At 52.8% G+C, this 24522-nt stretch overlaps 1 protein-coding gene across 1 annotated transcript; it reads right to left on the reverse strand.

Moving 5' to 3' along the window:
- Positions 1-3146: 3146 nt before the first annotated feature.
- On the reverse strand, positions 3147-24522 carry AMN (amnion associated transmembrane protein). The gene is made up of 12 exons (XM_027735569.2): positions 24467-24522; positions 22180-22298; positions 22026-22070; positions 12658-12745; positions 10972-11207; positions 9311-9448; positions 9122-9230; positions 8000-8082; positions 6905-7091; positions 6027-6201; positions 3649-3751; positions 3147-3379 (listed from the first exon to the last, which is right to left on the reverse strand). The coding sequence occupies exons 1-12, from the start codon at positions 24507-24509 to the stop codon at positions 3284-3286; spliced, it is 1422 nt and encodes a 473-aa protein (XP_027591370.1). The 5' UTR covers positions 24510-24522; the 3' UTR covers positions 3147-3283.

The raw sequence follows: 24522 nt of genomic DNA on the forward strand, positions 1-24522 counted from the left end.
GTGAGACCAGTCCTTGCCAAACGCCCTCCCTTCCGCTGCTGCCACCTCCTGCTAAAAAGATTTTTAAAAAGAAATTCAGTGGACCAAGTCTGTCTTTAGGTTTGGGAGTATTCTGAGCACTGTGCCAGTCTGAATCAGGGTTTGCACAACTTCTGTGAGCTGCTGTATCGTGCAAAGGGAAGGAACCGTGATATGAGTTGGTGTCCATTAATAGTGTGCAAGTTGCTTTTTCTCTTAAGATCTAGGGAAGGAATGATTCCTGAGGTCTTGCCATTGACACTAACGCATTTTGAATTAGTCTGTCCCAGCGGGGGACCCCTGACTCTCAGGACCAAGAGCAAAACAAAGCCATTAGGTGCCGCGCCGCGCACAGCCTCGGCAACCACCCATTTAATGTGCTGCTTACCAAAGATGTCTGCGAATTAAATTCCTTGTTTAGGTAGGATCCCGGGAGACACTATTACGTACCAAGCCCCTTTGCCTTGCCCTGCCTGCACCGCGGGCTATCTGCGTGCGCCGGTGCGCGGAGTAGCGATCATGGATACAGCTGTTTTTCTCGGCAGCTGTTGGTCCCCGGCGTCGCAAACTGACTCTGGTGCTTCGGTTTTTTTTTTTTTTTCTGCAGAGCTCCCCCCTCCCTGCGGTGCGTTCTGTACGAGCGAGCGGACGTGGCTCCTGACGGAAAAGTACAGACTGTGCTCTGCCCGCGCACTGACAAAAATTGATCTCTACTTTAATTAAAGCCTCTATTGTAAGTGACCTCGAGCTGCTAATGCATTTTAAAAATGAAGCTTCGCCAACAGCAAATCCATACACCCCAACACGGAGGGGTGACCAGGCGGTGATCCGTGCCACAGGGTGGGCTGCCTCCCTCCGTGCCGGCTGTGCGGTCGGTGATGTGTCCCAGGAGCCTGTCCCACTGCGCGGCCACACGCCTGACCGTGGCTCACCCTGAAATCCCAGGGTGCCCAGGTGGGACGCAGAGCTGATGTCCTTGGCTGCTTGCAGGGGAAGGACAGCATCCTGCCACCATCCTGTGCAATGGTCCCTGTTGCCAATGTCTTTTCCCTTCCCCAGCATGTGGCCACAGGATACTCTTACCTCCTCCCTTCAGCACACATCGCAGGGATGCAGCCACCGCGAGCCCTCATAACCCTGGAGTGAGGAGCCCAAACGTAGCCAGGGAAGGAAGCAATTCACTCCGGGGTGAGCAGCGAGGGATTCCCTGGGGGATGGCCCTGAGCCCCTTCTCTGCACGGGGCAGCGCCGGTGTGATGGGCTGCCTGGTGCAGCGGCCTCCAGCGTGCAGCGCTGCATCGGCCCAGCCCTGGAAAGAAAACTCGTGTATATGTGCATTTAAAGGCTTGTGAGCTGGAGGAGACACAGTCACCTGCAATGAACTGATGTGAAAGGGGAAAAAAGACGAAAAGGCTCTCGCAGGCAGAAAGTATGGATGTGACTGCCTCCCTCCCGCGTAGCGAGACCCAGCCGCGGTGCGGGGCCTGCGGACGCTGCGGCTGCTCGCACAGGCACCATGGAAACATCTCGGTGCCAGCGAGCAGCGCTCGGGATGACCGAGCTGCACCGCGGCCGCACCGAGCCCCCCGGTACCGGGTGTTGTCCGGCCTCCTGAGGTCTGTGTGAGGGCTCGGGCTGGCGGTGTCTCCCTTGGGTTCACATCATACGAGTGACTGAATGGGTGAGCTTTTTGGGTCCTATCCCCGGGTCACTGCTCCCCACAGTGATGCATTTGTTGTAGGACCACGGGATGGTGGGACTTGGATATTCCTAACCTGCCAATATCAGCCGCCGCCTGCAGCAGCCGATGGCTTCCTCTGCTTTTTGACGTGCCCGGTGACCATTTCATCCAGCACCAAATGCCTGACAGACGCAGCAGAAACTCCTGCACAGGCAAGTTGCTTTTCATCCCAGTACTGCCAGTGGGGCACCCTCGGGAGAGGCGTGCATGGCGAAATCCCAAGGGTGTGCCCTGAGCACAGACCTCCTCCCAGCCCCGGCTCTGCCCCGCTTGCAAAGTCACGGCAGCAACCAGGAGCACGGAGACAGCCTCGTTCCCTGCCTGGCTCGTGTTTTTGTCCCATCTGCTCACATTGCCTGTTTCCAGAGGCCTCTCTATGGGCACGGGGGGCAGCAGGGCTGGTCTCACCACCACATGCTGCCTGTTGCCCTTCGTCAGGGCTCTAATGCGTCTAACGATGAATTCCCAGGCCTTTGAGAAGGGATTATGTCTTCCAGAGACTAGAACAAAATATAATAAACTTAAAATAGCTGCTTCCTTATGGAATATGCCAACAAGCCCTACTGAAAACCCAGTAGACTGTGAATTTGCATACATTTGCATACATATCCATAATTTCAGCCTCACCCATCAGACCTGCTCCATAATGAAGAACCGCCTGACATTGTGGGCAGCTGAGGGTGTTTGACACATGCCAGCACTAACGAGGCCCCTCAGTGCCACTGCCCCGACCCTTGTCAGAGCTGGGCTGATGTGACTGTCTCCAGCCTTCAGGTGCCTGCCTCCCTCCTGGGGGACCCCTGGCACCAAGCCTCTTTCCCTTTGTACCATGAGGAGACACACTTTCTCACTTCAGGTAATAACGTGATGAATCTGCACACAGGTCCAAGAGGGTTTCATACCCGTTAGCCCAGGCACAGAGGGAAGGAGCAAACTCCAGCAGCTCAGGGCAGGGGATGGGGAGGGAATTGTTTGCTCAGGACTGAATCTCACCAGCGCCCATGGGACAAGAGTGAGGGAAGGAACAGGAGTTGAGTACGCTGCTGGAAAGCCAAAGAACCATCCAGCTAATGGATCCAAGCCATGAAGGCTCCAGGACACATTTTGAAATGTGTTTGAGCACTGAATTTCCGTCATGCATCCAGGGATGCTTCCTTCAACCTGCTGTGTGCCCTGAGCAAATCCAGCACAGTGCTGGCTAAAGCACAGGATGCTGAGCTAGACTCCAACTGCCCTGGATACCACCTGAGACTCAAATCTCAATGTTGAACCGTCTAAAAAGAACTGATACCTAAAAAGTATACTTTAAAACCCAGAAGTAACACCAGGGAGGCCGTGTCCATATGCCTGAGCCCCAACAGCAAAGGTTTGCTATGTTTTCCTTCACTTCATGGACACTTTTATTCAGGTGGGATCTGCTTCTGGCTTAGATCCCACCAGGAGCTGTGTGAGGGGCTGTGAGGCCTGGAGAGGTGGTGGTGTCCCCAGGGAAGTGGTGTCTGCCCCCAGCATGAGTCCACACCATCAGGTCTCCGTCTCACTTGCATCATACAGAGGGTTGAGGTAGAAGACCTGGAGATCTTTGGGTGTCTCCTCTCCAGGGTCAGCACTTGGGGGCTCCTGCAACAGCAAGGGAGGAAAAAACAACCCATGGGGAAGGGAAGCAAAACCCTTGGCAAAACTCACCCAGTGCTGAGTCCCTGCAGCAGCTGAGAGGCTGGTGACCTGGGGGAAGATGGGAACACCCCACAAACCCCTCCTGGTCTGGAGAAAGGAGGACTCCTGCCAGATGAACCCCAACTGGCACTCAAGAGTGTCCTGGCTGGGGCCCCACACCAATCCTGCCCATGGCCCCAAGCATCCCAGTGTCCCTGGTAGCGGTGACTCACCACGTTGAACATGGGGTTGTCAAAGCCTTTGTCACTGGCTGGTGCAGGGGACACTGGGTCCTCCAGTCTGTCCCAGGGCAAGGGGGTGCGCAGGGCAGGCAACCTGGGGAGAGACCTGGGCATTACCCACCCACATCCCTCCCAGCCCAGCAGCTCCCCCAGCTGAAACCCTGCATCTTCAAGAGGTGGATGGGAAAATACAGGGGCAAAGTGTCAGGCTGACTTTAAAATGGGAAGTTTGTGCCCTTTCCAGGGAAAAGCTGCCATATCCAGCAGAAACCATTAAGCTTGGAGGTCTGGGACCTGCATTCTGGAGGGAAGAGTTTGCAGAGGCAGACAACTCCAGCACAGGCTTCCCTTTGGAGCCGTCACTCCCTCCCTATGGCCTAAAATGAATTGCCACAGAGCTGACACCTGTTCCCACTGCAATCTCATCAAGTGCTAATTATCACTGTTTTTATCACGTTTTCATCATCTTAATCACCATCACTACTTGTGTTATTTTCTTCACTATTCCCAGCCTAGGGGTCCCAAACACGGCACATCCTCCCCTGCACTGGGCACCTGCTGCAGGTGGGCTCAGCAGCAGGTCCACACACATCACCTCAGGAGCTGTGCTACCTGCAGGGAAGCTGTGCCAGGCCCTTTTTGGTGGAAATAAGCTGAATTCCCTGGTTCCCCTAGTGGTCAGGATGGCTCTGCTGCATAGAAGCAGGCTCTGCTTGCAGGCTTCCAGAGACTCATGACTAATTTGCAGCATCCCTGGTGGTGTCAGATGCCTCCACGATGCTTTTGACAACATTACCCAAAAGGGCCCTGCCCTGGGGCCACCCAGTGACACACACCAGGAGTGGGTCGACCGGGGACATTCCCTGGGCTCAGGTTCAGCTCTGTCTCCTGTAGCTACAAGAACTTCCCTCCTTCTGCTGACGGTGCTGGTTTCAAAGGCCTGTCCAGCATCCAAAGAAGTGTCAGTGAAAGATAAATCATCAAGTAGCAATTATGGGTCTGGGAGTTTTATTTAGAAATTAAATGAAGGCGCGGGTTTACTGCTAGGAAATATCACGTCAACACGTGCCAAGTGGCAGGGCAAGCTCCCTGGCCAGGGCCTCTGCTGCATGGTGAGAAAATCCCAGTGGAGGAACCAAGAGGGAAGAAACAACCTGACTTGTGACTCTGTAACATGGCCAACCCCAGCACCGGGGAGCTCAGCATCCCCTGGCAGACAGGTGCACTTTGCACATGCAAATTTCAGCAGTTCCTGTCCCCTGGTTATTAAAGGTATAAGGTCAACCCCCCTTGCCCACAGGTGGGTGAGACAAGCCACAGTGGCTCAGCAGGCAGACAATAAACCCTGCAAAACCCTCCACGTGAAGGTGAGTGCACAAAGGAGGAGCAGAGGTGGGTGCCCCAGCAACTGCCATGGGCACTTCTGGGATGCCCTGATCACTGCCAGAGCTCATTTTCAAGCTATGAGGGAAAAAGGTGGTGGAGAAGGGGTATTTCTGACTGGCTTCCAGTTGTGGTGCAGTCAGGTGCTGTGCACCCACCACCCCTCTGCTGGGACCTGCACTCCATACTCCAAGCTGTGTGAACAACTAATGCACCGGAAGCTGCATTTGCTTTTGGATGATGCTGTCACCCCCTTTCACGGTTATGAAGCTGTGGGACAAGTGTTTTGCATTACTTTGATGCATTTCTATTTAGCAGCTGGCAGTTTCAGTCCTCCACACCCTAGCAGGGCTGCAAACTGATGGTGCCAAGAAACAGGAGATGTCACTAGGCACCATGACCAGCTCCATCTGAGCTGCAGCAGCCCTGCTGTCACCAGGGCACACCCTACCATGACAAGAAGCAATTCTTCCCAGACATGGAGGAGGCTGAATTACCAGTCCAAGAGTGCAGAAGTGCCTTTCAGTCACCTCTCCTCCAGTAAACCACAAGGAACAGGGACAACGGTTTTAAACGGATGGAGAGCAGGTTTAGATTAGATATTAGGAAGAAATTCTTTACTCTGAGGATGGTGAGGCACTGGAACAGCTTGCCCAGAGATATTGTGAATGCTTCATCCCTAGAGGAGTTCAATACCTCAAGGTGCTTTGAACAACCTGGTCTAGTGGACAGTGTCCCTGCCCATGGCAAGGCTGTGGGACCTAGATGATCTTTAAGGTCCCTTCCAGCCCAAACCATGCTGTAATTCTATGAACCAGTAATGTTGGGTGTAGCAGATTGCCTGGCCATGCCCATCACTGCAGGAGCTCTGGGCAACACTGTGTGGCCCTGTGTGCCAGACCAGCTGGAAGGACAGCCTGGGGTGACAGCTGCCTCGAAGCAGAAGCAGCCTGACTATATGCTGCTGGCAGAAGCCCCATCCCTACCTTAGCTTTCCCTTTCTGTAGAGAAAGAGGATCCCTCCAAGGAACATGAGACCGAAGAGTAGCCCCATGACCGTCCCCGCTGTGATCCTGCTCAATGTGTGGCTCCCCCTTTGCCGGCTGAAAGTGCTGCCAGTGGCCACTTCCATTTTGCCACTTGAAATGCCAAGTGCTTCACCTGGGAAAGGGCAGGAAGAAACAGGAGTGAGGACTGTACAGGGCAACACATCCCCACACCCACTCCCAGCCAGGGCAGAAGGAGCTGTCAGTTGGGTCTGGCACTGCTCTCCTGGTTGATCACCTTTCCCTGGGATGGGATATACAGGTGGATGGACTCAACAGGAACAAGCCCATACAACGACCACCAGGTCCCCTGGCTGTGACCTACATGCCCATCAGCATCTGCCAGCTTCTATGGCTGCCTCCACATACAGCATTCTGGCTGAGAGGGACCTGGGGATCCTGGCAGGCACCAAGCTGGTCATGGTCAGACATGGCAGGGAAGCACAGTGGTATCCCAGGCTGCATGAGGAGAGCTGACAGCAGGCCAAGGGAGGTGACCCTTCCACTCTGCTCTGCCCTGGCAAGACACAGCTGGAGCACTGAGCCAGGCTTTTCTCAGAGGAGCCCAGTGACACCAGGGCAAGAGGCAATGGGCAGATATTGAAATACAGTAAATTTCACTTAAATATAAGAAAAAACTGTTTTACTGCAAAACTGGTCAGTTGCGAAGACAGGTTGCCTGGAGATGTGGAATGCATCCTGACCCACTGCTTTCCAGAGCTTCTCATTCCCTGCCAGCAGCCCACATGTCCAGTGGGATTTGAATGTCTCTAAGGATGTACCTGCAGGGGACCTGCCAAGGAGGACAGGGGTGTTACCGTGCTGTGCCACGTCCTCCATGATGTCTCCTGCCAGCTGCTCCGCAGCAGTGCCAGTCTGTGCTCCTGCCCTGTCATCAATCAGCACGATTTGGATGAGAGGAGTGAAGCTCCGGGATACGATGCCCAGGAAGGTCTGTGCTTTGTGCACCTTGGATATGGCCATCTGCACTCCAGTGTACTTGGGCTTTTTGAAACACAAGGAGATGTACAGCCCATGAGACTGGAGGCAGAAATTAGTCACCTCTCCAGGCAGCCACTATGGGTACAGCTGCAAGGCCCACCTGGATCCTCATGTGAGCCCCATCCCAGAACTGCCATCCTGTTACTGCGGTGCCATTGCATTTCCCAAATGAGAGGCTCCTATGTCCCCTCTCTCCCAAGCTGTGACCAGCACCCAGCATGCAGTGTGCCTCCACAGAGGCGAGCACGCTGAGAAAGCAATTTCGTGTATCACACCCATTAAAAGCTGTATTAAGATGTGTGGCAGGCAGCTGGCTTTCAGCTGTGGATCAATAGAGCAATACTTTGGTATCGATCCTCCCAGTGCAACTCGGAGCACAACCCCTCCCCTGGCAGCCCTTGGCAAGGAGGAGGGATGTCATGTTGTGTCTGACGAGCAGCAGCAAAGAGTGATGCCTTGTAGAGCATCTGAGTGCTGACCAGTGCCAGTTACCCACCCAGTGCTTGCCTGCTTGTCACAGGATGCCCTGCTGCAGGTTTGCATGATCCCAGCTGCATGCACTGACCTCCCATGTTATCTAGACTGGACCTGTGTTTTCTAGGGCAGGGTTTCCAGCAAGCCCAACCCAGCAAGCATCCTTCCACATCTGCATGCTGGCAGCTGTTCCTGCCCTGCAATGAGCAGGGCAGTGTGGCTGTGTGGGGAGAAAAGGACCCAGCCCCCACAGCTGACACACCCCAGAGGTCAAATGTGGGCTGTGGGCCCTACAGGGTGGTGGGGAGTGAGCCTGAACCCCTGGCATCACTGGGACCACATGCTCTCCCCCCCCCAGACAGTCCTACCAGCACTGGAAGATGTGGCTAGTGACTTGTGGTTTCATTAGCCCCTCCTGATCCAGCAGGCTTATGTACCTGGCTCAGCAACTCTTGGACCAATCTGTCCTGGTACTTCTGCAGGTCAAAATCAGGAGTGAAATCCAGGTTGATGGTGGCCCCTGCAGCCCAAAAACAAACAGAAATCAAATTGTCTGCCCCAAGTCTGGGCAGAGAGCTGTGATGGCAGCACAGCTCTGGCTGCCATGAGTGGCACTGAGACCCTGAGACCCCTCAGCATCTCTATGCAAACGGTCTGGCTGGGCTCAGAAAGAAACCTCTCCTTCCCTTCCCGGTGTTTTTGTCAACTGGCTTTGATGACAGTCTTTTGTCTTCCTTTATATTCTGAAGAGAAGATTTCCCTGGAAAGCTTTCTCCTCTGTATCCCTCTGGGAAGCTCTGCATGTACCTGGTTTTGGGGACACAAGATTGTGATTCAGCAGCGCTACCCTTTGGAGGGAAGGCTCAGAGGATGAAACAACTGTGCTCCCTGTACCACTGCACTGCAGGTCACGGAGAAAAATACTTTCCTTGGAAAAAAATGCAAGTAAACATTTGTTGAAATATGAAATTGTCCCAAAGGCTGTAAGGGGCTCTGCTTTTAGGAGCATGTTGGAGAAACATATGGTGCCATTTTAATGAATTTGGTATGATGTACCAAATATGAGATACCAAGTATCCAGGTACAATTGTGCATGAAAAATTTCCCTTAGCAACCTTTCACGTGGATTAATGGAGGAGCACCCATTGCAGAGAAAACACTGTCAATCTGCATGTTTTTATTTTAAATGAAATGAAACAAGCTGGCTGTTGGGAAGCTGACATAAGAGTGGAAAAGGCTGCATTTCCTCTGAGTGTTTTCTGCTGCAGAGCCCTATTACTTTGACGAGCTGTGACATCCTGGCAGGATAAACTAGAGGCAGGGACAAAGGCCTGCACCTCAGAAAAGGCTCCCAAAAAGCCAGGATGATGCTTCAGGGAGATCTGCTGGGAGGGTGGCACAATGGGACCTGCAGATGAGACCCTTGGGAGCAGCGATACAGCAAAACTTCAGCCTGTGACCAGCAGCACCCCCTGCACCCAACTTTCCCCCACGGAACCAGGGGAAGGGGGCTGGGGCAGCTGGCAGGGAGGAGGAATAGGGCCATGTCCCCCACTCACCACAGACCCCACAGCAGTGGCCAAGGGGCTGCAAAGGGCTCTGGCACACTGGCACTGGGCACTGCTTCCCCGATGCCCTGAGCAGGGCTGCGCAGATGCGGGGGCCATCCTAGAGGAGAGCAGGGCAGCGTCAGTCCCCACCCCACAAATGGCACCGGTATCCCCCAAAACGGAAAAGGGAAGACTCACCGGGGCATTCCCGCAGGCACAGCCGGACTTGTCGGGACAGCCAGTCCCTGTCACCTGGAAAGTGCCATTGCCGTGAAACTGCAGCGGGGCAGAGGGGCCCTGCAGGTACCCAGCCCAGGCCTCTGGGGTGCTCAGCTCCTGGGCAGGGAAGAGCAGCAAAGCAGGTGAGTGTCCCAGGGCAGGTCCCAGTGCTGTCCCCAGGTGCTGCTGGGACACCTGGTGTCATATCTGACGGCCATCATTGGGCAGCCCCACTGCGGGCAGTGATGCAGCAGGAAAACCCTGCCAATACACCTATTCCAGCTTTTCCACTGGACCAACAGAAAAACTCTCTCTAAAACCAAAAAGAAATGACAATGAGATGGCTGGGCCTTTTTTTCCTTTTGGTTTTCATCTTTCTCCTGGCCCAGAGAATTCAAGTTATCAGCTTTTCACTACTGGGAGGAAGGGGTTGGATCTGAACTGTTTTCCTTTCATCTGGGAAACATTTCCATGGGCTTGGCATTAGTGAAGGCTGAGCTGGACTGACCAGCCTCATCCTGCCAAGCCACTGGTAATTCCCTCACCCACTCCCTTCCACAGGAAGCATATCCATGCCCTAGCAATACAGGCAGACTTCTCAGGCCCTGGGGTGAAAATAGCCAACACAGAGCACGGAGTGGGCGGGATACCAAAGGATATAAGCTTATAAGGTCAGTTTTTAGGAAAAATGCTATAATCATAAAAAGCACCTTCTTCCATCTCACTGCTCAGCAGCAGCCTCTGCCCAGAGGGACAGCCAGCAGTGGTCCCTTGGGGGTATGATGTGCCGTGGAGTATTCCCCAGGCATCAGCAGGACCAGCATCACTCTGAGCACCCAAGAGCATCCACCTCTGCATCCCTGGGGCTACATGTGCCTGCGGTGAGCTCTGCTGGGGTGCTGCCTTGTTCAGACTTGCCTGCACCTGCCTGGCACCGAGTCTATTAGCCAAAAAGCAGCTACCTAAGGCCTGGCCCCGAAATGGCAGATCCCAGCCAGCACAGCAGTAGAAATAATAAATAACTTATGAAATGCCTGACGCATCTCCCACTCCTGGAAGGAGCCTGTGTTTACAACTGCAGTGCCTCTGATCTTCTGCTCCTCCGACCAGCGATGGATGGGGTTCATCGTGAGCCTGATTCCCGGGCTGAAGCGCAGCAAGCTGCCAGCGCTTCTATAATTATCCCTCCAATCAATTAAAGAGCAGCGCTGAAGTAAAGCTGGTAGATGATCGCTGAGCCACAGGCCACGTTAAGGTCGGGGGCAGGAGGGAGGTGTCCCCAGAGGGTCCCTGAGCAGCACGGCTGCAGACACGTGCCTGGGAAGGGAGCAGCCTCTGGGCGCCAGAGAAGATGCCATTTGCTGGTGGTTTGACCTGCGCACATCGGCCCTTGTTTTTAATATGAATAGTAAGACAGCCTGTGCTCCCACAATGCAGGGAGGGAGGTGATAACAAACCAGTCAAAGAAAGCCACTGAGGCCATCCACAGCAGCAGCAGCCCGTGAAGCTGCATCCCCATAGGAGCGCCCCATCTCCCCACGCAGTGCTGCTCCTCCATCCCTGCTGGTCCCTCCTCTCCTGACCTACTTCAGGGCTTGGTGAGAAGGCGTCGAGCCAGTTTCTCACCATCCCCACCTTACCTGGCCCATGACAGAGATGCTGCGGAGGTGAATCACTTGCTGTGATGAGTCGGTGTTTACGCGGAAGGAGGTTTCGGCTGGGAAGATAACATCATCGTAGTGGCACGGGACGCGTTCCTCATCCACGGAAAACATGTGCCCACTCGGCTTGAGCTCCCCGCTGGAAAACACATCCTGCCACAGCGTGGGGTCAAACCATGAGTGCTGCTCAGCATCAGTGAACCTCACTGTTCCACCTGGCAAGGCAATGGGAAAGGCTGAGCATGACCCAAACCCAAAGCCAAAGCTCCCACAGATGCATCTGGGTTGGTAAAACCAGGCACTGTCTGGCCTGAAGCAGAGGATCTCGCCCTATGGGCTGGCCCTGGCACGACCCTCACAGTCAGCCTCTGCAGGCACTTCCTGGAGCTCAGCACTCAGCACTCAGGGCTGGGGTCTCAGCCCGAAACCCCTGTCTGGCTGCAGGCCTCCAGCCCCAGATACCACAGAACATTCTTTCCCCCCCTTCTTTAAAGCTCACCCTTCTGGTTAAGGAGGAAAACAGCTGCCTGAATGCTGATTAACAGTTAAACCTGATAAAAATGGGTATGATAATTCATGCCCCAATTTCCCAGCAGCCTGGCAGGCCTGGAGAAACGTGACAAGTCCTGTTCCCTGCAGCAGGCAACCCCAAAACAAATGCCCCATTTAACCATTATTTGATCATTAACCATTTCCCTGCTGGTTAGTCTCATCATGCAGTGCCTGCTTCCTTCTCACCCTTCCCAGCAGCTGAACCTTTGCCAATTCAGCCAGCATGCAGGGGCTTAGTGACTGAATTTTTTGCATTCATTTTGAAATCGTGCTTTAAAAAAGTCCATTTTTGAAAGTTGCCCCAGAAACGCCTGCTGATTTCAGGGGAGCAGCGCATGGTCAGCAGGAAAAGCCCAGTGCAAGGCACAGCTGCCAGAGCATCCCTGCTGGGGGACAAAGAGAAAAATGAGAGGGATGAAGGATTTCAGAGTGGCTGTGGTCTTATGCTACAGTCCTTCCTCTGGGAAGACCCGTTTGGGCTTTTTCTCTCTTTTTTCTCATTTTTTTGCCAGTCAGAGTGCAGGCACAGTGTCTCTGCTTGGACTCTACCTTTCCTGCAGGGGAACTAAAAAGTTACTTGCCACTGAAAGCATGAGGTAGCTCTTAAGTACCTAAAATACATCTCCCCATAAAACAGCTTTCAGACTAATAATGGGCACCAGTGACACAAATGTGCTGTCTCAGCCATGGGCTGGAGGCTGAGAGGTGAGAGAAGGATGTGTTTGGGGCCAAAGGCCGGCTCGCTGCGATGGCTGTGGCTTGGCTCACCAGTGTGTAACTCCTAACCAGTTTTCTTTGGAAACACTGTGGCAAAGAAAATAAGGGCTTTGATGTGGCTACATGCCTAATAGGCAAGGTAAAATACAAACAATATTTGCCTCTCTGCTACAACTTCAAAGGCTTCCCTACTATAATTACTTTTCTAGAAGACAGGTGATGTAGCAGGAAAAAAGATCTGATACGAGGGAGGTCATCAAAGAAAAGGTAAGTATTGAAGAGGAATGATTCACTTTACTCTGAGGTGGGACAGCAAAGACCTTTGTAGAAGTGTTGAAGCTGAATTTGCATGATTAATCACGGGCTGATGGGGTGACTGATCTGGGCACAAAATACCTGAGTCACATCCTGGATCCCAGCTGCCATCGAAAGCTGTGAATCCTGCACCGGCTGCCAGCACGAATTCTCCATTCAGGGGCAGGTACTAGATGGAGGGATTCAGAGTGTTACTGTGCGGTTCCACTGCCAGCCACCCAGGCTTGTAATCAAATAACAGTGCTAATTACTAGGCTGCCTATTACACTCCCAGTCTCTGAGGCACTTTACAGTCATCAGGAGCCGCCCTCGCCCTGCCCCATGTAAATGGAAAAGTATCAGTTCCCAGTTTTACAGATGGGGACGCTGTGATGGGGAGAGGCAGTTTGACATTATCTTCCACAACATAGAAAAGCATGAAGCATTCAGTGAAGCAAGAACAAGGAAAAAGCAAAGTAAGCTCTTTTGACAGCTTCTTCCTCCTCTTGCACACACTCCCAGCAGCTCAGGAATTGGATTTATACATTGGTACACCATGAAAAACTCAACCTTACTCTGCAAGTGCCAGAGGTCCCCTCGCTTAACGCGTTTCCACCTCAAGGGGCTGTGCTTGCCCCACAAAACATAACTCAGGAGCCCAAGCTGTTCTTGGTGCCATGACAGCTAGTGACCTGGCACTCAGCACAAGCTAAAGAAAGTACACAGCAGCATTTGGAGCAGCTTGCCATAGCTATACCCTCTTCTTGTTGGGTAGGACATCACCAGCAAGTAGTCAGGATCATGATACTGGCCTGGCTTCAGTCTGGCCACAGACAGACCTCAACAGGCACACCTCTGCCATGAGAACCTTTTTGGCAAGTAACTGTGGCCAGCTGGGTCACCAGCCAGCACTGCCAACTCCAGGACAGGCCCTGGCAAATGATCAAGTCAGGTGACTCATTCACAGCACACAGGTTATTCAGCCCACCCCATTTTATTTTACATCTAGAAATTACCAGAGAGAAAGTCATGTTTTCCCCCAATATTTTTGAGTGAGTGATGTTCAAGGTTCTCTTCTCTAACTCAGTCTAAGCATCACTCCCCAGACAGCGGCTGGAAGCCCTCCAGGACTGCATTATGCCAAAGTACTGGGTCCTGTGCTCAGGCAGAAACACGTTAAATGGGATTTTAAGGTTTCATCTACTTAATTGGTCTTTAAATTTGTATGCAGGTTAGAGAAAGCAAGACTTATGACTGACTGCTGCAGGTGGCTGTGATAGCTAGCTCTCTGTCCTTCGGGCATTCTTTCCTGAGGATGCTCTGTCCCACTCAGGGACCACCATGGGGAAGGAAAGGGGGAGATAGACATGGCAAAAAGCTCCTTACCCCCAAACTGTAGTCAGGTCTTTAGAAGTTTACTTCCTTGGTGATGTGGTGTTTTGAAGGTCATAGCCCAGGTCCCCCTCTTGGTTCAGGAACCATGAGAAGCCAGGATGGAGAGCAGAGAGTGGCTGCCACCAAGAGCCCTGAAGTGCTTCTCTGCACTGTCTGCTTCAGACCCAGCAATGGGATGTTGGGCTGGACAAGAGGGGGTGGCACTGTGACTAGCTGAGGTCTGGGCAACATGTGCCCCAAGGGTATGGGGTCTCCCCACCAGCCAGGAAGAAGCCTTTGCCTATGGACACTGCTCCATCAGACCATAGCACGTGTCCTGCCATCTTGTTCTCTGAATTTCTGTTACTCCTGAGTAAAGCAAATTTTTCCAAAACTAAAGCACTGAAACAGGCTGAAAGGTCTGCCAGAATATGAATGGCAACATGCCCTCTAGCTGCAGATAAAAAGCAACATCTAGTGAAGTTCTGAGGCTCAGAACTTGGCCTGCTTTGAGCTGGGTGAGGGCAATGCTACCAGCTTCTGTCACAAGATGCTGTACTTCAAGTGCCCTGGCTTGTTTTCCTGTGAGCCCACACAGGAGTGGGTGGTGGGAGACACAGCTGACATCTATACCCAGGGCAGTACCAGCAGCGCTGCCAGTCAAGTCCCTCCTCCCAGGCTCCCTGGGCCATTTCAGACTGGAGCCCCTCACCACTGCCTTTTGCCCACTTTGCAGCCTGGCACCCTACTGTGCACGACAGGGGGGCCAAGGAGGAAGGGTGGCCAGCTGGCTGCTGGGGTCCATCTGAGCTGCTCAGAGTGGGGTTTTGGATGGGATGCAGTGGATCCTTTCACCAGTGGGGGTACCAGCTCTTCACAGCAGTCAGCTCAGGGCACTCAGCCCCAGAGCTGCAGAGATCTTTGGGTGGAAGAAGGAAAATCAGGAAGCAGCTGCTGGTGAGGAAGATGGTTACACAGCAGGACCATGACTGGCCTCCTCTTGCTTTCCCAGGCTGCAGAAGTTGGCGTCTGTGAGTGTTGTGGCTGGATCAAGACCGCTGGGTTGGGAAGTCCCTAATCTCACTCCTGCCTGCCTGACAGCTCTCTTCCCTGTAGTTACCAAACACTTTGACTATGGCTGTGCATCAGAACTTCCCGAACTCCCTGTAATGGCCATGCAGGACACGATGAGCTTTTGGCTTTAGGGCACTGTTCATTCAGATCTTCACAAACTAACCAGGGGGGAGGAAAACGCACCAAGGATTCACATAGTGGGGCTGAGTTCAGTGTGGCAAGAAAGGAGATGAGGTAGACTTGCTCAGTTAGGGATGCACATGTGTGCACACATGTATGCACAGTGCTGGTCCCATGATCAACCACGGTGTTGCCCCTCCTGCATGTGCTTGGGAGGGCGAGTGGGTCTGGATGGGGTGATGGCAGACACAGGGCCAGTAGCACATGGCACCAGTCCTGCCCACAGGGAGAAAATGCCTTGTGCCAAACCTGCCCCACACTTGCTGCACCTGTGCTCTGGAGACATTGGCCTCCAGGCTCTCAGGAGAAGATGCAGCTTCTCCAGTTACTCCTGGAGATCCCCCTCCACCACCAAGGACAAAACCCCAGGCTCGATGGACTTCCCAAGCCCAGAGGAAGCTGTCCACGTGAGTGTGAGTGTGGCAGAGAAATGAGAGTGAGCACACACAGTGTCCCTCTGCACTCAGGGAGTGCCCAAACACTGCAAGCACCAACCCTGGAATTAAGATGCAGCACAACACAATGCAAGATGGGATGGAGTCACCACATTTCCACAAAGGTGAAGTGCAGGAAGAGCCCCGTACTGGTTCGTCACAGGAATTTCTAGGGCTGGTCCCCACAGCTATGGCTCCATGCCCAGCGAGGCAGCTGTGCTGCTCATCCACCACCAGCCCTCCCTGAGATTCACACCACTGGGCAGCGTTTCAGAACTGGCTCCATCGTCCAACACTTTTTTGTAAATAATTTGCCTTTTTTCTTTTCCTAACAGAAGTTAAGCATCTTGGCTTGCTGCAGAGGACAAATGAAGACTCTGGTTGGGCAGCGGCTTTCTACCTTTGGGAGTTTAGTATAGAAATTGCATATAAGGTTGGGCCACTTTCCAAGTACATTTTGAACTGAGCAATGACAGGTACCAATGGACTGAGGCCAAAAAGCAGTTTCATCTGCTTTCTCTTCCTCCTGCCAACCTGTACTCCAGGGCCATTAATACGGCGAGTGCTTAGAGTCCCATTAGTCATTTCCCATCTCTGATGCTGGTAAATCACTTATCTCCTTGGTCATCGTTATCAAGTGTAATGACAACTGAAACACAGTCATCATTTTTCTTATCAAATTCAGAAAAAAAAAAAAAAAAGGAAGGACCCCATGTGGCTCTTGGCCCAGCCCCAGGACTGCACCACTGAGAAGGAATCCAATGCATAGGGGAAAATGAAACTAACCTCTGAAATGTGAAAGAAAAAAATAGCAAAGGCCTGAGAGATAGCTTTTCAAGTGGGTGGCCTTGAACTAGCCTGCAGCACATCCTGGCTCCGCTCAAGTCACTAGTATTGGACTGAGATGACTGGCAGCAGCACTGTAACTGGGATGTAACCATCATCAGCATAGGAAAAATGCAGCACTTGTTTTTAACCTGGGTGAGCGACGCTCATGATTGCAGCCAGTTCTTCCCCCAGCCTTGCCCTGATTTGCAGCATCAATGTATTTTAATTCCTTGCTCAGGTGAGATGGTGCCACCATCCTCACCATGCAACACCAAGACTGCCTGTGCACACTGGGCTCTGCAGTGCTGCATCCATGGCTGCACCAGCAGGTCAGTAGCCATTGGGCCCCCAGGTACAACCCCTCACCTGGCACCCAGCCCAGGAGCAGGTCGGGGGCTGGTGCTGGTGGCATTCCATTGAAAAACATCACTGGGGTAGGATGCGAGTGGGTTATTGCTCCAACGTGGAGCACCATAGCCCACCAAAGGCAATAATGCACCAGGGAAATTATTTCCCAGTCCTGCTCTGCTGGGGCAGTGCAGCCCATGGATGGCAGCAGGCAGCTGCTCCCACAGGTGGGAATAGCAGGGATTTTCCCAATTCCCACTGGGGCTGGGGGCCTCAGCACAGCTGGTGGTGGTGCCTGGGTGGTATCCCAGCTGCTGGCTGACGGCCCTGGAAAGGCACAGGGCCAGAATAACCCACAGGTGAATCCCTTTGACATTTCTGAAGCATTGCCAGGGGCTTGCTGGCAGCAGCATTTCTTCGGTTTATTACTGAGGGTTCATTTGTTTGCTTTCTTGCCCACATGAAGCTTTTCCACCTGCATCCTCAGGATGCTGTTCTTCCTCCCAGCCACACATGCCACCTCATGTCCCCAGAGCCAGCCTGGCCCCACCATGGCCCCCAGTCCCACACCAGCTAATCCAGATCTCCTGTGAGAGGGGTCAGCAAGGCAGGATGACCTCCATCCACCCCAAGACCCTGCTGCTGGACTAGCATCTCACCGCACAAAGATCTCCTTGCCCAGGCACATGGTCCCCAGAGAAATGAGGCTTTAGCATCCCAAGGAAGCCAGGCAAGAAATGCAGTCTGTATCCCCATGAAGCCACTGTTCAAGCAGGCTGGTGCGGCCCAGACCAGAGCACAGGAGCTGGTGCTCCTCTCCATGAGACCCATCAGCGGTGGTGGGCAATGCCCACCAGACCTCCTCTGACCCCAGCAAGGCTCAAGGTGTGGGCAGGGGAGCCATGCCCAGCAATGAAGGGAGGGCAGACGGTCCATGGAGCATCTGCCCAGCCAGACCCAGCATCCGCTACAGTCCGGGATGCCGGCAAGCTGCTCCACTCATCGCAGACTTTAATAACTTCACCTGCTGGAAACCAGCCTAGAAGGAGCAAATAAACTCGTGGAGATGACTGTAAAAGACTATTTCACCACACTCCTTTCCTAGGGCACACCTTCACTGTGAATGCTGATGGAGGAAAGACTGCAAGATTCAGGCTTGGAATTACGTGCTGGCACATATGCGCACACACATGCACTGCCCTGAAATATTTTACCTTCATCTCAGGAGAAGGAAAAATAATCCCTTTCTTGAGTGTCTCATTACCCCGCTGTCTGGGAAGCGGTGGGGGAGGGAGCGCCGGTGCCTGGGACGAGAGCAAACTGTGGCAATTCATTAGAGCCGGTGCCCCTGGAGAGCAATTGGCATTTCAAGATCAATCTCTGCCAGGAACCGAGCAGGAGCATCCTGCAGCAAAGCTGAGTACATTCTGCTCTCACAATTAGGCAGCTAAAAATATAAGGCTGGGGGAGGAGTCCCTGGTCAGACCCCAGTACCCCGCACACCCCCAACCCTCACCCAAGCTTGCAGCCCCTTGTCAGGTGGGCAGGAAGGGAGTATGGGCAGCTGCCATCCCACAACAGAGCTCAGGGATGGGGCAGAGCTGGAAAGGTGATGTCAGCACTGCTGAATAGCCCCAGCCCCTGACCCTGGCACCATATGGACTGAGCAAGGCTGCTCTGCCACGTGACTAAATCCGACTCCTGCCACCCCAAAAATAGAAGCAGCATCATCCACCCCTGGCCTGCACTTTAGTGCTGGCTGGCTTCGGCACAAACTGCACCAGAGCTGGCATTATTGGGGCAAACACCAGGCCCACAGCTGCAGCCATGCCCTGGCCTGGCTCCCTTTGGAAGCAAAGCACAGCCATAGCCAGAGGGTCCAAACCCCTCACAGGAGCCCTTCTCCCCTGTTAGGGAGACAAGCAAAGCCAAAGCCTGCCTTGCCCTGGAGCACCCACATAAGGCACCACCACCTCCACCTCCATGTCCATCTTTTTTGCACATCTACTCCCAGGCACCTCCAAAAGCTGGCTAAATACTGATCTGCATCTTTAGGCAGCTAACTACCATAGAAAATCCAGCCTAATCACAACGGTTGTGCTCCAAAGCCACTTACACTTAAGCTGGATTTGTATTTAGTGTGTGGCTGAATTAGGGACCCACTTGAAACTTCAAATAACCATTGAACTGGGCAATCAATGGGTCTGAGCAGGGAAGTGGGCTCCCTGCCCCAACAGCCTGGCCTCCTCCCAAGAAAGCATCTCCCAGCACTCAGCTGCTCCCCACACGGGACGGATGGGGAGGAGAGCTGGAGGGTTCACTGTACAGAGGCAAGCTTTCACATAAATGTCTAGGAGGGAAGTGATGGTGGCACATGAGGACCCCCCAGCACTCTAGATCCCACTCCTCGGTGAGGATTTGAGATGGGAGATCTCATGCTGCCCCTCAGGGCACCAGCACTGAGCACCCTTCCCTATGTTTGCCACAGCAGGCACTATCCTCATGAAAGTCAATGAGAGCCCAATCCCTCTTCAGCCGTGAATTTCCTCCTGCGCTACTATAGCAAACAACACTCTCCTTTTTTTTTGACCAAAGGCTGTATAGCATCTCCATGGCGACTCTAAAGCTTAATGTATTCTTGCTGATTTAAGTGATTAATGCTCCAGCGCGCGTGGCCGGCAGCCGAACAGGTGCAGCCCAGCCTCCCTGCAAAAGGCCTCATGACCAATTCATTTTCTAACCAGCTGTTTGCTAAATTTCATGCCATCCGCATGAGTGGCAGCCCTGCTCAGGTGCTGGGTTTCATCCCTTTTTCATCCCTAACCTTGGTGGTCCCTGTATCACCTGGTGACAGCAGAGCACAGCAGTGCACGGAAGGGAAGTGCCTGAGCTGAAATTAAGAGGAAATATTAACCACCGCACCAAGAAACATGCAGGGACAGTTCACAGCAGGGACAGTTCACAGGGAATCGCTGGAGTGGTGACGCTCAGAAGGAAGGTGTGAGCTGCAGTACAGGTTATAGCTGGAGACAAGCTTGGCTGCTCACCTGCAGTGCAGTCTGGTAGAGGAGGGGAATGATGCCCTCACAGCCTGTGCCATGCTTTATTCCCTCATGGATCCCCCAGAAGTCCTCTCCACGTGCCCAGCAGTGGGATTATAAAATTCATTGGAACCCTGGAGCCTGTGCAGCTGCCTGCCAGCAGCAGGGACCCAGGGAAACCCCAGGGCAGCAGAGGGTCCCCAGGGACTCCCACAAGCACTCTGGATCCTTTGATTGGGATAAGCTGGGGGTCACTCCGGCAGCCTGACCCATCACTCAGTCATGATGGGAACCATCCACCTGAGCAGCCAGCGGACAGCCAGCGCAGCCGTGGGTGTCATTTTGTGTTGTGCAAAGGTTTGTTGGTCTCCCTCTCCTTGGGAAGCCGTGGGGCTGCTCAGCTCCGCTCTCCAGCTTGGCTGTGGAAGGCTCAGCCATAATGACTAACGCTGCTCTGCAATTATGCACTTTGCAGGCCTCTGATGAAAGTACTTTAGAAATATTATACATTCATCTGTAAGTAAAATAAAATCTACTAGAGTGGTATTTTGCTCTTTTCTTCTCTGGGTAAATTCCACATCATTTATTACATTATATTTGTACGTATTTCCCCAGTATATCCTTTCCTTCAAAAATTCATATTTAAAATGCCATATAAATAAAGTATCTTCTCCAAATATTTGTAGAGGCATTAAACGTGGCACATGGCGTTATTAAAGCATCAAAACTATTAGTGGCGTAGACAGCCTGAACAAATTACACCACATAAATTTCAAGGGCTTCTTCGGATTTAATGGCCGATAAAAGAGCAAAGCTGCCCTGAAACCGAGAGAGAAAACTCATCCACAAGCTCATGCTGTCCAGGGAAGGAGGTTTTGCAAACAGGATCCAGCCCATCTCTTGCTGTCCCAGCACTGGGAGAGGGCTCACTGGTGACCCATCCCCCACTGGTGTGTTGGGACAGTGAGTTTGCTTTTCCCTTTAATTCCTCCCTGTTAAATTTTACCCTCTGAACCATGGAGACGGAGACTCCATGCTTTCATGTCTGCCTGTCAGCCTGCTCTGGGCAGGACTCCTCTTCTGGGGGGAAACCAGCTTGCTCAGAAACCCCTCTGAGGTGAGACTCCCCCCAGTCTTATCTCACTCAACACATATATTTCAGCAGAGTGTCACACCCCTCCTGCCACAGCCAGGCTAATAATGCTGCAGAAAAATATAAGACCCAATGGCACTTGAAATAAAATTTCTCAAGCAACATTTTGGGATTTCCCAGAACAGTTTGTCTTCCTTTCAAGGTATTTTGGTGTCAGCTTCACTTAGCCTCTGCCTGGGGCTAGTGCCTGTTCTGTGTTGGTAATGCGGTGGGCTGGTGCTCCTCAGCCAACTAATGCCAAGGTCTCCACCCCATGGAGGGGGTTTTACCCCTTCTTTGGGGAAGAAAAATTAATTTCTTTCAAGGGAAATGGGGAGTTGGGGTGCTCTCCCCCATCTCCCCCAATTAAAAAACCAAACATCACCACAAAAAAAAAAAAGCCCAGAAACAGCCTTTGATTCCATGGTATAGAGAAACCCTGGCTGCTGTGGGACTCCCGTCCCCTGCCCCAGTTGAGGCATCTTGGTCTGGCTGGACCATGGAGCAAAATGTCAAAGTCCACAGAATGACTTTAAACTGAAAGAGGGCAGGTTTAGATTATATATTAGAAAGAAATTCTTTACTGTGAGGGTGATGAGGCACTGGAACAGGTTGCCCAGAGAAGCTGTGGATGCTCCATCCATGGAAGTTTTTCTTGAACTTTGTCAGGTTTGGTGCTGTGACCACTTCCCTGGGGAGCCTGTTCCAGTGCCTAACCACCCTCTGGGTGAAGAACCTTTTTCTAATATCTAACCTAAACCTCCCCTGACACAACTTCAGGCCATTCCCTTGGGTCCTGTCACAGAGAAGAGATCAGTGTCTGCCCCTCCTCTTCCCCTCACGAGGAAGTAGATGGGGCTTTGAGCAACCTGGTCCAGTGGAAGTTGTCCCTGCCCATGGCAGTGGGGTTGGAACTGGATGATCTTGAATGTCCCTTCCAACCCAAACAATTCTGTGATTCTATGGAGAGGGGGAGAGGGGAATGTGCCACCAGCTGGCAGAGCTTGAGCACTGGCCCTGCCCTCGCCCACCCTCTGGTACCCCTGCCCACTGCCTTACCATGTCCGTCAGCGCATAGGGAGACCTGACGAAGACTGAGACGACCTGTAAGAAAAGCAAAAATAAAAGGGTGCTTTGCCCTGTCAGGTGAAGTGCTTTTCCAATGCTCAATGATGTTCTGCAAAAAATAAAATAAATCAAAAATGTCCAATACCTTGTCCTTCTCAAAGTGAACCACGTCTCTGGCACAAGGGACTCTGCCTTTATCCCAGTTGGAGGCGGTTTCGAAATTGGTGTTGGGGATCCACTGCTTGTACACGGCAGCAGCAGCAGCTGGGAGGAGCAGAGAAATCAGGGTAATCCAGTCCATGGGAGTCACTGGGAACCCTCTCTGGGATGTGCTTTAGGGTGGCTTGGCCTATTTGGGCCAGATTTGGGGATTTTCCACCCAACATCAGTTCCTGCACTTTCCCAGCTGAGCAGTCACAGCCCTTCTCTTCCTAGGGGATTTTTTTCAGCTGGGTGGTGGTTTTTACCCACCCAGATAGGAAGAGGGACAAATACTTGGCAGGCAGAGGGAAGGCAGTAAAGTGTCCTGCAGGTAAAGGGCAAGAATAACATACACTCGGTAGTTAAGCAATCCTTGCAGTGGATTTTGTTGTCACTCAGACTAATTAAGTAAGTAGAGATTCCTCAGCCTTTGGTTTCCAGCAGGTAGCAAGCGGGCACACAGGACTGGCAGGACCATGAGGACAGGGCAAGAGGAGAAATGACATTTGCTATGGGACATGTAGCACAAAATACAGATGTTTGGGGCTGGGGGGGAGGATTCAGTGGTGTCTTGCAGCCTGAGGCATCGACGGTTTGGAAAACAGGGTTTTTCCCCATGGCGTTTGCTGGGATGGTGGCAGCCCTGCCCATGGGTACCAGAGATGAACCTGCTGGCCAGGGACAGCACACAGCAGAGGGGGTTTTCAGTCTGACCTGCCCTGTTGGCACAAGCACGGCAGAGCAGCCTCATAACCTGACATTGCCCAGGCTTGGCTGGAGGATGCACATTCAGCTGAAGATAAATCTCCCGCAGCCTGAATTAAATGGCTTCAGGCAAGTGAGTTATGAGACTGAGGAAAAAAAATAACAAACCAAAACAAAAAAAAAATCCTTTACCTTTATTATAGATCATATTTTCTGTAGGAGAGAGACCCCCTAAATAACAAAATATGTAAAAAGCCAGTGGTGGAGAGGCCTGGGGCACTAGAGATGGGGTGGAGAGGGGTTACAGGGACCCCAGCCTGGGGAGGGATGGGGGTTCTGGATGACTCTAGCTGATGGAGGGAGGTGCCTTGCAGAAAGCCTGGGCCCGGCTACTCCAAATGTATCCCTTCCAACTCAGAATATTCTGTGACTCAAGATTAATAAATGATGGGGAGGGATGTGGCTGCAGAGGTGTTATCAGCACACAACGATCGCCTTGGGGTGTAATTTGCTCTGTCTAATTCTGCCAGGGGCTCTGCTGAGACCATTTGCTGTAGGTAGCCATCTCCAGATGAACAGGAAACAATGTATTTTTAACCAGAACGGAAGCCCTAATGTAGGAAATGGGTCTGGGGCCCAGGTGCAGAGGGGCTCCCCCAGCCTCACACCGGTCTGTGGCCACCACTTCAGCTGCCTGAAGGATCCCTCAGGCAGATCAAACATACCACTGCCGTGTCCTCTTTAAAAGCCACTGAGAGGGGAAAAGACGTTAACAGTGGTAAGAACAGGGGCCAAGCAGCTGCTTGCAGTGTTGTAGGCACAAACACCTTGATGGCTCAGAGTCAAAAAGACCTTAAGAAAGGACAAAGCACCTGGATGGTAAGGGCAAGTTGTTCTGTCTCTGCTGGGATTGAGTCACAACCCTCCCTGCCAGGGAAGCGAGGGAATGGAGAGGTTAAAGCTCCAGCCAAAAGGCTCAGCCAGCCCCATCGCACACACGCCTCACGTCCCACAGCTGCAGGTCGCTGTGTCAAGAGAGCTCACACCGCGGAGATGGCCCTGCATCCCACCCGGCTGCCGCGGCATCTCCTTCGGCCGAAGGTTAATCTCCTGGTGCAAAGCCTTTTGCCCCATGCAGCAGCTCTGGTGCATTCCTGCACCCTCCTCAGCCCTGGAAATATCAGTCTGCTATTTAATCAGCCCTGTCTCCCGGGAAGCGCAGTCCTTGAACATCAAAGCGACATACATATTCAACAGGGAGCGTGTCCTGCGGCGCAGCGCTGTTGACTTCAAATGAGAGGAACAGCAGGCACCATACGGCTGTCCCAGCCTCATTCCCCTGCCTCATTCATTCAGCTCTGTCCGGTTGGAAATGCCTTTTCTCGTTTCCCTTACAGAAACGCTTTTAAGTGACAGAGCCCGCAACTCTGCTCCAAAACACGACTGCCAAGAGCCCACCCGAAATGGAGAAGTCACCCAGCGGTCACCCCTGCTGGCCACGGTGGCCGAGCCCTGGGCGCACTCACCAAGGAGCTGCAGGACACCGAGGAGGAAGAACAGGCGCCTCATTTTGCAGCAGGCG

The sequence above is a fragment of the Pipra filicauda genome, unplaced genomic scaffold (assembly GCF_003945595.2).
Source record: "Pipra filicauda isolate LSUMZ 115617 unplaced genomic scaffold, ASM394559v2 scaffold212_size3012638_pilon, whole genome shotgun sequence".
NCBI classification, from domain to species: Eukaryota; Metazoa; Chordata; class Aves; order Passeriformes; family Pipridae; genus Pipra; species Pipra filicauda.

What these genes read in the sequence shown, in the direction of transcription:
- AMN (XM_027735569.2), bottom strand. Translation starts at nt 24,509, where the DNA reads ATGAGGCGCCTGTTCTTCCTCCTCGGTGTCCTGCAGCTCCTTG. An exon ending in TACAGAAAGGGAAAGCTAAG is followed by an intron (nt 3,752 to 6,026) that starts GTAGGGATGGGG and finishes GTCTCTCCCCAG; the next exon opens with GTTGCCTGCCCTGCGCACCC. An exon ending in ACAACCCCATGTTCAACGTG is followed by an intron (nt 3,380 to 3,648) that starts GTGAGTCACCGC and finishes TTGCTGTTGCAG; the next exon opens with GAGCCCCCAAGTGCTGACCC.